Here is a 17,788-nt window from a genome sequence, read left to right as displayed (position 1 = left end):
CGTCGGTGCGTTGTCCCCGCCCCCGCCCCGGGAGTCGGTCACGTGCGCGGAAGGGCCCCGTGGGCGGCGCCTGCGCTGTAAGTGTCCCCGCGATGAGGGAGGTGGGGCTGCCGGCACGCGCCGCCGCCGGTGAGGTACTGGGGGGTCCCGGTGTCGGGTCGGGTCGGGTCGGGTCGGGTCTGGTCTGGTCTGGTCGGGTCTGGTCTGAGGCCTGGGCGTCCCTGTGAGGGAGAGCGCGGGGTGACGCCTATGGGGGTCCTGTAGGCGGGGTGAGGCCTAGGGGGGTCCTGGTGTGGGGCGGTGGTGGGCCGGAGAGACGAGGCCCTGGCCGGGGGGTGAAGGCCGCAGGACAGCGGGGGGCTGTGGGGGCCCTTGGGGCCGTAGCGGGCATCAGCGGGGCGGTGGGTTTCCCTGGGAAGGGCCTGTTGGGAGGGCAGCGCAGCCGGGTCGGGGGCAGGCCCCGGGGGGAGCTGGGAAGTGGCGGGGCCGGGGGGCTCCGGAGGCCCTGAGTGGGCCCCTCCCGGGCTGAGGCGGGTGCCCCGCACAGACGCGGCCTCCCTGTGCCCCTGGTCGTGCTGCTTGCGCTTGGCTTGATGAGGTTGGCCCCTGTGGTTTCAGTTGAGGTCCATTGTAGAAGGTGATGTTTGGCCTTTTCTTCTGAGGGCTGGACTGGCTGTGGCTGGGGTGAGCTCTGCTGTCCGAGTGATTTCTGTCATTTGGCGTTAGTGTCTGTAAGCTTACCAACTGTTTGGGTTTTTCAGTAGTGCTCTGAGCTGGTGAAGTTTGTGCTGATGATTTGTCACAGTTGGTACAGCTAAGTAGGAGTATGTGTAGAACTATGAGAAATTTGGTCAAGCTCTTAAACAATTCATCTACCCCTGATTACTTATATACTCTGAAACCTTTCAGAACACTTGGGTTCTTCCTCTCCCCTGTAGTTTTTCGAAGACAATGTTAAGTTTCCCAAATAATTCTGCTTTGGAAACCTTGATACATGTAACAAAACTTCTTGTTTGTTTGTTTTTCATAGGTCCGGTATTTTCATTTGTCTGCTTTTTTCTTTACTTGAAAGTATGATGAGACACTGTAGGCTGGTTGGTTTTTTTTACAGCTTTGATTTGTAGGAGGCATGTGCTGGCTAAGAGTAGTAGCTTCATGAGAAGCAGCAGTATGAGATCATCCTCAAGGCAGGCATTCTTCCTCTTGAGCTTTTAGTGTCTGAAACGGCCCCTCTGGCTGTTTGGGGAAGGTGACGTCTGGTCATCATGTGCTGTGAAAGGGCAGAGCCTTTTGGTTACTTTTAAACTAGTTTAACGGGTTACGAGAACTTTTCAGTAGAGCATTGAAACAAGTGTTGCTGGTGAGTGGGGTATATCTGTCCGAATTGCAAGATCTTGCTGAAATCCTCTTTTGTTCAAATATTAGAAGACCGATGTCCAAAAGCTGACTCCTGAGTTCCTCCTCTTTCCAGTAAAGCTAACACAACTTTATGATGTTTCCCCAGGTTAAAGGCAATAGAAGTTGAAAACACACTCCTCGCTTTGCTCTGAGTCCCCCACCGTCTTCAACATGGCTGGTGGCATTACTGACACAGGAGAGCTTTACTCTCCCTACGTAAGTACTGCTGTTTGTGGTTTTGCTGACAAGTCTTTAAAAACACTCTTTCCTCAATCTTGTGCTCTCATTTCCTGCTTCCCCGTGGACATAACATCAGTGTTTCAAGAGATGATGGAGGTCAAAGGGTACTTAAAAATGCTTAGTACTTGTAGTTTTGGGGTTTTTTTTTACATCACAGATCACTATATATACTATAAAGGGACAATGTCTGGTTAAGGCATAGTTCTAAAAGTGTTAAAAAGAGCTTCATGCCCCATACCAGCTCTTGCATCCTTCTACCCACTTTTCTTACGTTTTGTTAATGTTTCCATGAACCCAAATTGTCACATGAAGCTAGCATAAATAGAGGGGATTGTAACATGGAAACTGTCCCACTCTGCTTCTCTCTTTTGGCTTTTAAGACATTCAGAGGAAGATGTTATATAAAGTTTACTTATTTGTAGCTATTGTAGTAATTTGTTTTAAACCACTTCACTTATAACCAGTAATCAAGATGTTTCTTCCTTGTAATGTGGTGTCCTGTGAAATTTCGGAGCCAATTACTGTTTTACCATGTTACTGGAAATACTGGTTTTCATAGCCACGGGTGCTCATATAGCGTCAGCTCTTAAAAACAACGCTCTGCAAACATTATTTTTTTTTTTTCTGAAGTGAACTCACTAAATATAGAACCAGTCCTGAAATCTGTGTGTTGGCTTTCAAATGCCTTAAAAATTTCATCCCTGTGTTAACGATTGAATTTAGAAGAACTGGGTATTAGGTTGCAGAAATAGGTCACAACTGAGAAAACAGAGAACAAGACAGTAACTGGGACATCTGGACTCCAAAGATTTAGTGTCACCTGCTCTTACGTTGTTATGTTAATGTTGCATGAATTTCCTAAAGCCTAGTCTCAAAGGCTATGACTCTCTTCTCTTTCCCTGAAGATGTCTAGCCAGACTGAATACACAGGCACCGTTCTCGTTGCTGTCTACTTGACCAAAGTCAAGGAAAATCACCTGAGGTGTTTTTTTCAAGAGTCCTTCACTGAAGAGTGAGTCATGGCCCTGGGCACTTGTGTTGTGCTCAGGGAATGACTGCTCTGCCAGCTGAATGAAAAGACCTTTCCTGCAAGCTGCAATGGCTGATTTTTTTTTTGTTGTTGGTTTTTTCCATCCTTGAGGGAGACCTGTCAAAAGATGAATTTGCTGTGCTTGTGTCAGTGAATGTAGGGCAGGAATGCTCACAGGATCTCTGGGGAATAGTTCTCCTGATATTAATTGCTCCACACCCAGAAAAGTGTACTCGGACACGGTTCTTTACTGGCTCTCCTCTAGAGAGACTCTGACCTATAAAAAAAAAAAACAACTTTGGGGCAATTTTTGATCTTTAATTCAGCTAAGTTTATAGTCTGAGGCGGGGGTGGGGGGGGTGTCCCTGTCCAAGTGCACAGTTATCTTTTGCCCCCGGGCAGGAAAAAAAGCTCATTGCAAGAGAGGATAAAATCCTTTCCTTTCCAGAAATAAACTCCCTTCTTCAAAGTGTGCTCAGCTGCCTGCTGGTAAAATGTCAAGCAGGCTTTGAATTAGAATTCTGTTTGGATATTTCCTGCTTGATTAAGAATAAAAAAGAACAAGAGAATCTGAACGGTAACTCATGTACGTAGTCATAACCACTTAGGTTCAGATCAGAAAATAAGGAAAGACCCCAACCTGCAGTTTAGACCCTTCTGGTAGAAGGCAGTGGATTTGACAACAAACAAACAAAAAGCTCACGTGCTTTCTAACTTTAAAAGTTGGGAAGAAAATAAGTTAAAAAAATAATCAGAAAAATGGAGAGGAGTGTGGGTTTCTCCAGAGATGTGCTGACACTCACTTTGTTCTCTTTGGTTATCAGTCCCCTCCTGTATTCATTTATAGCATGGGCTTGCTCAAAGATTGCTCTCTCCATTTAAATCAATGTGCATGTGAGTTGCAAACTCTCACGTTGGATTATGTGGTTGATTGCAGGTTGGTCTGGTTTACATGTTCAACCTCATCGTTGGGACAGGAGCCCTAACCATGCCAAAGGCCTTTGCGACGGCAGGGTGGCTTGTCAGCCTCGTTCTCCTAATGTTCCTGGGATTTATGAGGTAGGAAGTGAGTATGTGTCTTTAGGAGGTTGGGGGGCTTCAGCTGGGTGGAGCTGTAAGGACAGTGCTAAGACTATTGCTGCTTTTCTGAGTGATCCAGTCGGTCTGCTGCTGGAGCGTTCGTCTCTGCAGTTGTGTTGCCTGTGGACCTTATTTGGAGGGACGCATTTTCTGACTGCCAGCAATATGGTACTGCATCCCATCTCCTGACTGATAGGAAAGATGTTTTCTCGAGTCCAGAGTCTTCTGGGACCTTTCTCTCAGCTTCCTTTTTTGACACTGTCCTCCCTGTGGATACATCCCATGCTTGCCTCTGTCATGGATCAGTTTCCCAAACACTAACCAAGTCACAGCTGACACAGGTTCATTTCTCTGCTTTGTGGCTTGCAGATGTGATGCAGACCTGTTATGTTAGTTTTCTCTTGGCTCTTGGTAATGCTCTGGGCAACTGCAAGAATGTCAGGAAAACAAATTACTGTATAGCCAGGCCTGTCTTATTCCCCTCACACACCTTTGCTGCTTGAGACCTTGGAGCCGGTCTCATGATTTTCATGCTGGCTGGCCATGAGCTTCTGCCCAGATGTCTCCTTGCTGGAGCAGCAGGTGGAGCTGAAGGCTGTTGATACAGCACTGATGTCTAAGTAGTTATTAATAGAATTGCCATCTTCTGATGGACTGTGAATCCCTGCTTGCTTTTAAAATAAAGTCCCCTCCTGCTGTTTGTAAGAATGGAATTTAGAAGTTCCTGTCTTGTTGGTAACCAGTTCTGTCAGCCAGAATGTGCCTTTGATTTGGAGGCAGTGCTTTTCAGATCGTTAGGTGCTGCTATATAGAGGTACTGTACAGTCAGTACTGACAGTAGTAATGCTTGTAAGTTCCCCACCTTGGAGCTGTATGCTGCAAAGGCTTGATAAAATGTAAACTGTGGGAGCAACTGTGAACTTTGGAAGCAATTCCTTTTAGATGCGTTAGTTTAAAAGTGTGAATTAAGTATATGAAACTCACCACCACCAGACAGTCCTTCAAGGTCAGTAGAAGCGCACAAACCTCCAAAACTGCACCAGATTAAATTGAGAAAACGCAGCTCAAAGAGCTACATGCCTTGGGAGCTGCGTTGCGCTGTTGCTTTTGTTCTGGTGCTTGTGACTTCCTCTTGCCTGCTGGGGACCCTTCAGCCCAAGAAAAGTCTATGCGGAAATTGCTACATGTGCCTCAGGACCCAGCTGCTTGCTTTTATTCTTGCAAAACTAACCTCTCATTTGAGCTTGATAAGTGAGTCCAGTTCCTGAAACAGTGAGAAAACACTTAAAGCCTTAAAAAAAAAAAAAATTGATTTTGAGGTTGTGGTTTTTTGTTTTTTTTATTATAGGCCTGGTTTTAGCTGAGATAATGATATTCCTGCCATTGGTGGCTCTTGCTGTCTCCCTGGACAGCTTTTCCCCTGACCTCCAGCAAAGTGTATTTGCATGCATGTGTTATCTGCCCCTTGGTCTTGTATCGCTGCTTTGCTTCTGATGCCATTTGTAAGATTCTTTAAGGGACCACAGTACCTTTGCCACACAGCCTAATAAATAAGCTTTGCAACAGTACTGTGTTAGTTGTACACGCCCTTTTAACAAGAAACACTCAGATGGTGCCTTCCAGGTATCTGTAGTGTCTTCTTATATCTGAAGGCATCTTATATTTTACTGTATTTTTTGGTCTGCTTGAATACCTTAATCTAAAGGACAGAAGGGTGCAGCAAACTGAGATGTAACACTACCAAAACTACAGTGTGGGGCAGGGGGGAGGTGGTGAAAAAGTTGGTCTTGTTTGTTTGTTTGCCCCTACAAACAGATGAGAATAAATCTCTGTCTCTGTGCAGTGATAGTTCTTGACTACTACTGATGTCAATTAAATTTCTATCTCTAGCTATATGACTACAACCTTTGTGGTGGAAGCCATGGCTGCTGCAAATGCCCAGCTGCGATGGAAGAGAATGGAGAAACGCAAGGTTTGTGTGGAGTTTAATTTTGTCCATTTTGTCTTGTTCTTTTATCCTGTAGGACTTGCCTGAGATTCCTCTGCATCTTTGCCTTGCCTCATTAGTAACTCTAAAGGAATAAATTTCTACTGTACTTAACTTTGCTATATTAAATATGGCTGTTAGTTCCCTGTAGGGTTGCTCATTAAAGACAGGATTTTCTGCTCCTGCTTTGAAAAATCTCTTGTGTTGTTCACATTTCTCACTGATTGTGCTCTCCTTGCCCAGAAGCGCTACTCAGTGAATGTGGAGAGGTGGCAGCCAATATATTGGTGCTGTTTGGAGTGTGCTGAGGTCTATAAATCCTTACTGATCTCAGGTCATTTAACTGAGACAGGCTAGAATGTCCTTGCTGCCACTTGGGCTGTATCCCAGGGAGTGGACAGTCCTTGCTGTAAAATTTACTTCTGGCTTCTTGGATGTTGGCTTTAGTGGCTTTTCTGGATCAGTGCAAGGCATAATTGTTTGTACTGATTTAGATCTCTGCCTGTATGCTAGTGGGTTGGAGTTATGAGATAGAAGTGTCTGTTAAAGGCTGAGAGAGCTGGGACTCTTTAGCCTGGAGAAGAGAAGGCTGAGGGGAGATCTTATTAATGTTTACAAGTATCTAAAGGGTGGGTTTAAGGAGGATGGAGCTGGACTCTTTTCAGTGGTTCCCAGTAACAGGACGAGGGGTAACGGGCACAAGCTGGAACATAGGAAGTTCCGATCAAACACAAGAAAAAACTTTTTTACGGTGAGGGTGACAAGCACTGGAACAGGCTGCTCAGGGAGGTTGTGGAGTCCCCTTCGCTGGAGACTTTCAAGGCCTGCCTGCATGCAGTCCTGAGTAATGTGCTCTAGGCAATCCTGCTTTAGCAGGGGAGTTGGACTAGATGATCTCTAGAGGTCCCTTCCAACTCTGAATTTCTGTGATTCCATGGTTCTGACTGGCTAAGACTGTATACATTTGGATTTTTTACCAGTTCTGCAGATCTACCAGAAATTTAACTTCCTTGTGCCACCGATCACTGCATGAATTGGACACTCTTGCAGTGTGTGAGACCTGCTAGGACAGCAGAGCCTGTCACTGTCTTTAGCCTGTTCTGCTAGTGCCCTCTTCTGCACTCCACAGCATCCCAAGCCCGGGCCAAGGGCTTCCTCGTATTGCCTTTGTGTGCATGTCCTGCCCATCCCTGTTTGGGACCTTTGAGTTTCTGGAAGTGAGAGCGTGACAGTGGTGGTGCCGGTGCCACAGCCTGTACTGTGGGTAGCAGACACCTCAGCAGTGGTCTGGTCTTTTCTTCCAGGAGGATGATGAGGATGAGGATTCTTCCTCTGGAGTATCTGACAGTGATGTTCTCCTCCAAGATGGCTACGAGCGAGCAGAGACACGACCCATCCTGTCAGTTCGTAAGTACCCAGTTCATGCTTTCACTGGATCCAAGACCTCTTCTCTGCAGACAGCGTCCCAGTGGGCTCCAGCAAGTGGAGCAGGACCCTTCTGTCCAATTCACACTCAATTCCATGTGTTCACATCGCAAAGTCCTTAGCGCTTGCAAGATAAGACTCATTGAGAATTCAGTTCAGCCTCTGCAGTCTGATAAAGATCTTTTCCTTCTAGGTCACTAAGATGAGAACATCTTACTTTGAAAACACTTTTAAACCAACTTCAGCAGAGTAATTGGACCAGTGACTCTGCAGCTTTGGAGTCATACATATTGTCCTTCAAACTGTTGCTAGAGCTTCTTGAGTGTGTTCAGATAGTCTGGCCTCCAGGGTTATTAGAGGGGCTTGTTGAAACCCTTCTCTTTTTCAACTTGCAGAGAGACGTGGTTCACCCAATATCTTTGAAATCACTGAAAGGGTGGAAATGGGCCAGATGGCTTCCATGTTCTTTAATAAAGGTATGTGATTCACATTTTCAGAAGTCCCTTCAGTCCCCCTGCATGTGTGTGTATGGCTTTTCCTTAAGTTTGTGCGCTTCTCGGTGCGGGTTTGCCTCCTGAGTTTGTAATGGTTCTACCCCAAAGTGTCATTGCTTCTCTCTGTGGACTGTGGTCATGCCCCTATGTAGTGTTTCTACAAAGAGTATTTATGGGCTGTAACCTGCATGAAGGGGAAGATGCTGTGATTGTAGCAGAACTAGCCAAAACACTGCAGATTGTGGGTCCAGTTTTTTTGAGGCAGGTAGGTGTAAGTCAGTGCCTTTTCTGACTGCCCTTAACCTAACTGCGAACTGCATCTTCTGATCTTTGCTGTCTAAAGCAGTAGAGCCCAGCTGTAGTGTTCGCTAGTTCCATCTTGGTTGTAGCATTTGAAAATAAGGTGTTTGGGCCCCCCTGAACTCCATAAGTATCAGTCTGAAGAAGAGACTTCTGGGGAGAGCTTCTGAGAATTGCCAGTCTGGGGAGTCACCAAGAGAGCTTCTGGGACATGGACTGCTGAAAGGGTCCCTGGTGTGCTTATGATAGGCAGATGTCTTGTGGTTTTGCTCTTAAATTCTCTTGTATGCCAAGGAAAAAACTTGTAATCATACTGCAATAACGCCATGTTCATTGCTGTATACGATAGAAATGCAAACTACAATGTTAGGTATTCTGAAACTGGTAAAACAGTACATTTGAAATGCTGTGCAGAGCCAGAAAATCATCAGACACCATGGTTGTGCAGTTTTGAGCCTGTCAGGCCTCATTTCTTGTGGAAAGTGACACTTTTTCCCGTTCACTGGCCACTTCACAAAGACGCAATGGGCTGGTTTTTTCCATTACAATTACATCAGCTTTATGCCAGTGTAAGACTGTTGCCTCTGAAGGAAAGCTGGCCTTAAGGAATGAAGATTCTGTGAACTATATTATTGCTCATTTTAAAGTCCAATTGAGAAAACTTTTTTTTTTTTCTTGTGCCTCTTCTGGGCCGTTTTAGATTTAAATGATTTAGGACTATCAAAATAATTCACCTTGGATCAGGCTGCCACTTTTCTAGTCACAGAGGAGGAGAGGTGATGTGAGTGTGGGTTGGAGACTCAGAAATGTTTTTTTCCTAGTCTTGCCTGCAGCGCTGGGTTGCTCTGACTTTAGGCAAGTTTTCTTGCTTGTATGCTTTGCCATCTGTAGAATACTGTGGACACCTCCCTGTCTCTTGATCATCCTCTGGGGAGGAATATTTATGAAGTGCTTTGGGAGCAAGTGCCGTATAACAGAGCTTAGCAGCATTGCTGAGCAGCATCAGCTGTAGATGCCTGTTCCGCTGCAGGAGGGCTCAGGGGATCACAGGAGGCAGAGTGCTCCCACGAACAAGTTCTGGAAGGCCCCTGCTTCACAGGAGGAGATGGTAATGACCCCTCAAGCCAGCCAGGTGTTGGGCAGTTGCCTTCTAGACCTCTCTGCCTTGCTGCTGGCTGCTGCTCAGCCAGTAGAGGGTGCTGGAAATGCATGTCCTCTCTCCCATCAGGCACTGAGGTATGCTTCCTAGCGAAGTGATATAAACTGCTTAGGACTCTAAATCTTAATCCCTCTTCTTAATGTTGCTTTAGCCAGAGTTATCTGATTTCTGTGTTAGGAATCCTCCCCAGGACCTACTCGGCCCAGTGCACAGGGATGAATCTCTCTGCAGGAAGGCAGCTGGAACAGCCACAGACTGTAGCTCGAAACAACTTGTGACTTCCAGATGAGATGAGGTATGCGCAGTGAAGGGTCTGGGGCAGCTGTAAGTCTTTTGCTGCTTTCCCTTCCCCTGTGCTCAGCAATGAAGCTCCATCCTTATGCTGTTGCTGGGTCCTTGTTCGGAGACACCCTCTGGTCTGCTGAGTGGTTGCAGAGAGAAGAGACGAGTGCCTCCCTCTGCAGATCCTTGCTGAAGTGCTTCCTTCTGACAGTTGCACAGAAAGATCTTCAATAAAGGCAGTTGCTCAGTGACCAGTTGCTACTGCCTAGGGCTGAGAAACTGGCCCACGCTTGGGAATTCCCGGCTTCAAGCACCAACCTCTGCAGTTTCACAGTTAGCAAATGTCTGGGTGGGGTTTTGCTCACAATATACGAAGTACGGATCCAAACCAAAGGTGTCTGAGGGCTTTACAGCCTTCAGCAGGAAGGCTGGTGGGAGCTTTGCAATAGACCTCAAAGCCTCTCATTTCTAGAGAGTTCTCTGCTCCTTTCTCTTGACTGATTTTTATTTTCAACAATCTGACAGGAGTTGAATCTGCAGTCTTGGGTGGTAAGCTGGGGATAAATCTCAATTTCGGACTGCCTTAGGTTTAGGCTGTGAAGGGCCTGTATACTCTTTCAAAAGAGCTGGCTCTGAAGAACTGCTTTTTTTATTTTTTTAATTTGTGATGTTGGGTGCTTTCTTCTGGGACCAAGCAGTCATTTATTGCAATAATGGATTCTAGGCACATCCATCATACTGTTTCTCCACAGGAAGTCATTGATTTTTTTTTTTCCCGTTTTGTGTCCAGTAATGAAAGTATTGATCAGGGAGGGTCTGTAGCAGTTTATAAAAGAACTGACGCTGAAGTCTTCCTGCCTTCAAGAGGACGAGTTTGGGAGAGGACTGTCACCTGGACTTCCCACAGATAGAGAAGCTGGCACTGGAATGGGGGTATAGTGTGTGCTGGTGGGTTCCTGCTGGTGCTGCTGTGGATTAGCTGGCCGAGTTAGTCTTATATTGTGTGTGTGGGGGGGTAACTGACGCCTGAGATCAGTATCAGATCCCCAAAACAGAATCTATATCTGAGTCTGTCTAGTCCTGTGCTTAGTGTGTCTTGCAGCTTCTGTGCTATGTCAGATACTTGTTATAATCATCAAACCTTTTTAATAGGAAATTGGAGAAAACTGGTAGGTAGCTTGTTGCCGTCTTCAGAACAATGCAGAGCCTCCTCAACTGAAGCCATCTCAAATCTTTCAGAGGAAGAAAACAAGGGGGAACTATATTAAATCATCTGACAATTTTTGCAAGATCTCCATTTGTCTGTTTAGACAAACCAGGAACAACTCTAGTATACTGGCTTAGTGTGATGCTTTACAGAAGCAGGGAAATTTTCTTGCTACTTACCCAATACAGCCCCCCCTTTTTTTTTTTTGTTGGAATGTTTTATGCTAAGTATGCTTAGCATATTGAATTTATTTGAATGAAGGAGAACACCTGTTAATGTTTCCTGACATCCAGAGATCCAGGGGCAGTATGATGGCAAAACATGGTAAAACTTTGGGGCATGCAGGCACTGTAGAAATATCAGAAATATTCCTGTGGTAACGCTCTCCCTGTTTGATAGTTGTCACACATGAGGCTTGGAGATGTGAATTGATTTGCCCACGCTGCATTAGAATTAAGCATCATGTGGCATCGCAACTTGAAAGTATGGGCAGGTTCCTTGAGCTGTTTTCCTTCAGTGTCAACTTCCTAAATGAAATAAATTTGAAGCTTTCTTTTTTTCTGTAGCTCAGCTGTATCTCAACTAAAATATGGTCCAGTTTGTTTTTCCTTGGTGAGATTTATACTGACTCACTTGGAAGAAAAGAATCCTGGGGTCTCATCAAGCATTTCTTTATCCCTGCAGATTTTAGCCCTCCGCAGCAATGTTGTGCTCCAGTAAGGCTGTTCTGTGCACCCAATTAACTTGTGTAAGATATTTTTTCACCTCATAGGTGAAGGCAGGACAAGCTTAAAAAAAAAACAAAACCAAAAAAAAAACCAGTATGGGCCAGAAACAGCATACAGTGTGGCACTAGGGTGTTAAGAGGGCTGCAGAAAGAGTTTTAAAGCTTTGCAGGTTTGAACCTTGGCTCAAGTTGCTGATGGTAAGGAATCAAAGCAGCTCTACTTCAACCCTGTGCAACCTGAACTCTGCGGGGCCACATTCCTAATGTGAAAGTCCTGCATGTTTGGAAGCAGAGGGTTTGGAATCGCAGAGGACTAAAAGCATTTTCTCTCTTCATTTCACTGTTTGTCAAGCTGCGCTCACACCAAGTCTGTGAGCATCAGCTAAATGTTTGCCTGTGGCTGTTCCAAGCTGACAGCTTCATCTGGTAGATGACTTATGTGAGACCTGTTGGTCTGGGCCAGTGACTGGAGGATGGGCTTGAACCAGAGGGCCCAGTGTCAGGGACAGATGTCGAAGGAGGCAGAGTTGAGCTCTGAGGCACCTCGTGTCCCATCAGTTCCCATGCTGTGGTTAAGTTCCCTAAGCTGCTGATGTGACCCTTGGGCGGAGTTTGCTGCAGAAAGAAGTAAACTATGTAAGAGGATGGTGATTTATTTTTAAGACCTTGAAAAACATTTGTGTATTTGAAGTGCAGGGTTTATTACAGGGTTCTGTACAATATTTCCTTTTCCTACAGTGGGTGTCAACCTCTTCTATTTCTGCATAATTATCTACCTCTATGGGGACCTGGCAATCTATGCAGCGGCTGTACCGGTCTCTCTCATGCAAGTGACCTGGTAAGTGTGCTTACTGCTGTGGGGCTGCGTGCTAACAGAGAAGAGAGCAGGCTTTTGGATTTGATGGGGTCATAAGTCTGACTGGGATCAGCTCTGCTTTCTGAAAAAGAGTGGAGAAATGGCTCAAGGACAGCTCATCACTTGTGGGTGGGAAGGTGAAGTTGTTTTATATTCCCCACGCGAGTGCCTGCTGCCTGCCTGAAAAGTAGCTGATCTGATTTCAGATGAGTCCTCAGGTGTGAAGTACTTCCAGCTTCACTCCCCATCCCTGGAGGTGTTCAAGACCAGGCTGGATGGGGCTTTGAGCAACCTGGTCTAGTGGGAGGTGTCCCTGCCCAGGGCAGGAGGATTGTATCTAGATGATCTTCAAAGTTCCTTCTAGCCCTAACCATTCTATGATTCAGCACCTTGCAGACATGGGACTTGTTGCTCAATGCCTGTTGGTATCAAACCTATGGTTTGATTGCCATACTCTGTGCAATATTTTAGCTTCTCTGTCTTTTGGGGTGAGAGCTGAGAGGTGTGATGCTTACCAAGCCTGTGACTAGCAAGTGGTGACATTATATGGACTTGGCTCTCGACTGAGACCAGTTCCTTTCTCAAAGAAATAGATAATGAAAGAGATTGGTTTGATCAAATCTGTGCTGGGCTGGATTTGTACTCATGACTTGAAAATGGAAAATTGCAGTGATCCATAAATGACCTAAACCTGATAGCTTGATGACCAAATGACCAAACTTGTAAATAACTGTACGCAATCCAAGAATTTGCCTTTAAATGTATGGTACTCTGTGACTTGCTGTGTTAAACAGTCCAGAAAATATAAGGAGAAAGGGTGTTCAGGGAGGGAGGGGAGAAATGGACACTTCAGGTCTCTGATTGTTCCTCTTTGTTGAATACAGGAGAGGGGAAGACATCTGCTAGGAGTTAATTACTGTCTTTTGTTTCTCCCTCCTTTCCCAGCAGTGCCACTGGCAACCATTCTTGCAGTGTTGGAGATGGCACAAAGTATAACGATACGGACAAGTGCTGGGGGCCAATTCGACGGATTGATGCTTACAGGCTGTATCTGGTGAGTTTCTAAAACTGGGATGACCATTATTTCTGTTTAAACTTTACTTCTGGTGCGGAGGGATTTTTTTCCTGTAGAGATGATGTGGCTCAAGTAAACAACAGAGGCATGAAGTTTATGGTTCATTCTGGCCTTATTGGCCAAATACCTCCTCTCTATCCTTGGTGACACGACTGTGTTTCAGTTTGGTGGCCGTCAGAATAATCCTTATAATTTTGAGTTTAAGTAGAGTTCTGTTCTTCTTGTTGTGTAGTTCTGTATTCCTTAAGCAGGTGATATGTCCATGCCAAAGGGTGGAGTTTTTTTTCAGTGGCTGACTAAGTAATTGTAGCTTTGAGGTAATTGCTGGCAGTATACTCGAATATATTAAGCTCTCTTGAGTGCATTCTTCATGTGAATAAAACTGTTTATGCTGCAGGAGAAGCTGCTTTTTGAGAGATGATGGAAACAGCCCACTTAAACAACATTCAGTGCTATATGCTGCTTTAGTAATAGCTTTCTGTCTAGTTTAGGATTGTCTATTGCATCTGTTACTGTGCTGTGGTTCTGCTGCGAAACCAAGGTTTTTCCCAAAGGATGATAAACATTGCTTCTCTTGAGCTTGGGGAGAGTTGAGCGCTCATACCTGGAGACAGATGTCAGTAGGGCAAAATGAGAAGAGGGAGGTGTGGAGGTGCTGCAGAGCGTGGCGTCTGTTAAGTGTCTCGGTGAGAATTTTAAGGAAAAGGAGTGAAGGTGGTTGTGTGTCTGCAGAGGAATTCAGGGGCAAAGGCTAGTTGCAGCAATTTTGCAGTTTAGTGCATTTTGGACCTGCAGTGGATCACATCCCTGAGTGCACTTGTTCCAGCATTATTGCAAAAGTAAGAGCTGGGCCTCCGAAATATTAGTGAATGTCAAAGCCTAGTTAATTATTTAAGAGAAATATTATTGCTTTATTAAATTGTGTCTTGGTCTGTTTCTTTAAAACTTCCAGAAGATTGAAGATTTCCTTCCGGAATTTCAATAACTCTCCCTGACCCAGCAGAAGGAGCTAGTCAGAAAAGGCAGACATGCATTAATTACTGCCTGCATCTCTCAGATATTATGTCTATAATTCATGAAGATAATTGTTGTTAGGACTTGAAAAATTAAAAAATTAAGACTGTGTAAGCATTAGACTTGCTGTCTGTGTACATAACTCTCAGAGGAGCTTTTCCCTCTGCTTGTCTTCTCTTGTGGATTTGGAGAATAAATATCTGCAAAGTCTTTGGTGGTTAATCCTTCCCTGCTCAGTAATTGAGATGAGGGTTTCAGTGCTTTTCTCTGCTCCCCCTTGGAAATAGGAAAGGATTGTTTGTGGAAGAATGTACTGGTCTGTGGTGGGTTACTGGGGGGGGGGTGTCCCAAAATCACTGTGTTCGGGAGACTGCTGGGTGTCAGCATTATTATCTCTGAGTTTTGGGGTTTTGCTAAGGTTTCTCATACTTCTTCCTGGATGAGTATTGGGAATAAACTGGGACTTGTTCTACCTCCAGCTCTGCTGGTCCCACTCTTTGCTCGACCTGTGCGTTTTTATTCTCCAGAAGGCAGAAATGATGATGTCTTCCCTAGAGAGGGATAAGGGATGTAATGATTTATAAAACATTCAGACCCACAGCACTGACACTGTCTTCAAGTTTAGGCTGCCTCTGAAAAGTCTGTGCTGGTTGATGTCTTCCCCTGCTGTCCTGTTTGCAACGTGGACAGCCAGAAACCACTAGTTAGAACTCTTAAATTTTCTGAGAGAAACCTGGGGATGGGAGGGCAGGGGTAGGAAGTTGCTTGACTTCAAGCAAAAAAATTTAATAGCAAAACACTGTAACTATCTCTCTAAACTTTGTCCAGGCTTCTTGTGTATAGAAATGGAGTCTTGGACATGCAAGAAAAGATGAAACCTGCCTGTCTGAAGGGGAAAAGGCAACATGAAAGTGAGGAGGGGTGAGATGCATCAAGAGCATAGCTATTCTCTTGGTCCCAGGAACTTGCTCTGTTTTCTTGACTTCTTTTTTGAATACTTGCTTGTTGGAATAATTCAGGTTCCACGTTTCAGTGGACAAACAAGGTCTATTTTTGCAGGCTAAGTTCCCCTGTGGCAAGGGGACAGATGGACACTGCGATCCCAAAAGAAAGCAGCTGAGTTTTTGGATCAGCCCTTTTGTCCTAGATGCCTGCCTTTTAGTTTTCTCTCCTTGTCTTAGCACAGTATTTAGGTTTAAGTGGCTTTTAGGAGCAAGATGGGTGGATGTAATTGGAACCTCTTGCCTGTTCCAGTGAAGCAGGTCTCTGGATGTAGTGCTGTATTTCTTTCTCTGTGCATGGCCCTACAGAAAGCCTTTTTTGGACTACCAGGAGAAATAATCTATTTGAGGTTTTCTGGGAAGATGGTGCCAATGGGAGCTCTCCTGTGCCAAGTACCACTAGTCTGCCAAAGATCTGTGCTGCCTTCCTCCTGTCGACTCTCTCGCTCAATGCTACGTCGTCTTTTCAACAAAATCCATTTCAAACATTGACCCTTCGAGCTAGGGGTGGAGAGAGGAATAATGAGTGATGTAAAAATCCTATTTCACGGTTTATTGTCCAAAGAGGCCTCTGGAAGCTGTCTCTGGTCTGATCACTGTGAATGGAAGCTGAAAACTATGTACATAATGAGAATATTTAGACAGATTTAATCCTTCTCTTGAGAATTGCTTGTCTGTTCAGCATCTTTATTGCTACTCCAAAATTTCACACCTAAGTGTGACTGCAGAGTCTTCAGAGACCACTGGGCCCCTTGTCTGAACAAATGGTTATCTTGCTTCTTGTTTGTAAATTGCCTTGGAAAATAAAGGCTTGCAAACCAAATAAGTGAAGGCAAGAGCAGGAAATACTGAAATAGTCTTTTGCTCCTGTCCCATCACTTGCTGCTAATATTTGCCTCCTCTTTGGGACTGTCGGAGTCCTGGGTGACCCATGAACTTTGCCGTGCTGTTCCACGCCTGTGAGGGCACGACCATGCACAGCAAATCGGATGGAAGAAAGGCGTGTGTTAGATGGCCCAGCGACCTTGTTGAAGGCAAGCACTGATTGCAGTTAAAGCGGATCGATGGCTTTCTGTCTTCGCTTCAGATCTGTCACCACGCTGTCATGTCCTCGACAGCTGAAGTGACTCCTGAGTCCCTTGGCTGTTTCGATGGCAATGCTAAGGACAGGGTCAAGTTTTCTCTCCGCACTGAATTCACACTTCAGTGCAGTTGCTCTATGATGGCTTCTGTAAGGTCAGCTGGACATCTTCTGTGTAGGCTGCAGGGAAGAGGCAGCGGATTTAAGTTTCAGATCTCTCATCATAACACTTTCTTGTCTTTCTGTTCCAGTGATGTAGGAATGTGACATGATAGTCCCTGTTTCTAGAAAGCAGATACTGAGATAAATAAGAGATTAAATCCTGGGGATCAGCAGCCATGGAGTGTGTCTGATCCAAAATGTATTCATGACCTGGCAAATGGTGCTTGTCTTCTGCACCGGGGCAGCCGTTGTAGCTAAAACCTCTACTCTCTTCTCAGCCCTCCTCTTCTGGCAGTTTGGGACATGGTGTCTTCCCGTGGTGGAAAGGAAATGGCTTAAATTCTCAGAGGGAGCCGTACGCCTTTCAGAGGAGGCACTGGCACAGGTACTCTTGGTAGCCTGGCTCAGTAGCACGTCAAAGCTACCAGGTGCATCTGTTCTGTCTGAGTCTCTGTTGGTTTTTTAGCTGATTGGGAAAGGGACGCGGCATCCGCTTTTGCCGGTTCACAGATGCTGCGGTATCGCAGGCAGCCCAGCGGGTGCAGGCTGAGCAAAGATGGGAGCGCAGATGGTTTAATGGAGATTATCCCAGTTGGAAACGTGCTTGTGCAGTGAATAAAATGAGCGGGCTTGCAGGCGCTTACCGTGCCTCTTCAGGAGGGGACAATGTCACCCCAGCCTGACGCTCTGATCAGAATACCCAGCGACCAGAGCGGGGCCGGGCTGCGGACATGGGAGGCTGTGCAGGGGGGTGAGGAGGTAGTCTGAGGACACGTACAATTGCTCAGTGCCAGCAGAACTTAATCGGCAAATGTGAAGGCTGAACTGATAAGTGTTGATGTAGATCCCGTCTGCCTCGGCGTGGTGCTGCCTTCCCGGCCCTCTTTGGCTGTAGGCTGGAGCGTCGTGCTCTGTGCTGCCGATGTACGTGCTCTGCTTTCCTCCTCAGCATTTCTCCTTTCTGACTGTGCCGCAAGTGTGTGTGCGCCCTCTGCTCGGGGTAAAGTTATCTGTGATTTTATTTTTTTTTAGTGTCAAAGCGGACCTTTCAGATACATTTACCTGCACTAGAGCAGTTTTATCAGCTTGTTCAGTGCATGAGACTCTAGTGGCCTCTCTGTCTGTTGTTGCCTTCCGGCCTCTGTGGGCTTCATAGGTTTTTTGTTTTATTTTTTACCTCCCAGCAGTGATATGAGGGGAGCCCTCGTGGCAGTACTTGAACATCCATGCTTGATCTAAGCTGTCTCTTGCCAACTGGGAGCTGGAGAAA

General features: G+C 45.7%; 1 protein-coding gene across 4 annotated transcripts in view; it reads left to right on the top strand.

The window, feature by feature from the left end:
* The first annotated feature begins 9 nt into the window (after positions 1 to 9).
* The window catches only part of TMEM104 (transmembrane protein 104), a 45,569-nt gene continuing 27,790 nt past the window's right edge, over positions 10 to 17,788 (top strand). The window contains exons 1-8 of one of the 4 annotated variants that reach the window (XM_054221535.1): positions 10 to 134; positions 1,505 to 1,614; positions 3,606 to 3,727; positions 5,639 to 5,720; positions 7,040 to 7,142; positions 7,556 to 7,636; positions 12,068 to 12,167; positions 13,131 to 13,239. In XM_054221535.1, the coding sequence (XP_054077510.1) occupies positions 1,570 to 1,614; positions 3,606 to 3,727; positions 5,639 to 5,720; positions 7,040 to 7,142; positions 7,556 to 7,636; positions 12,068 to 12,167; positions 13,131 to 13,239 (642 nt within the window). In that variant the 5' untranslated portion in view covers positions 10 to 134; positions 1,505 to 1,569. The remainder of the gene's footprint in view (positions 135 to 1,504; positions 1,615 to 3,605; positions 3,728 to 5,638; positions 5,721 to 7,039; positions 7,143 to 7,555; positions 7,637 to 12,067; positions 12,168 to 13,130; positions 13,240 to 17,788) is intronic. The other 3 variants (XM_054221537.1, XM_054221534.1, XM_054221536.1) reach the window with 3 other exon arrangements.

Source organism: Rissa tridactyla, chromosome 15 (assembly GCF_028500815.1).
Source record: "Rissa tridactyla isolate bRisTri1 chromosome 15, bRisTri1.patW.cur.20221130, whole genome shotgun sequence".
Taxonomy (NCBI): domain Eukaryota; kingdom Metazoa; phylum Chordata; class Aves; order Charadriiformes; family Laridae; genus Rissa; species Rissa tridactyla.
This window is presented reverse-complemented; position numbering and strand designations above follow the sequence as displayed.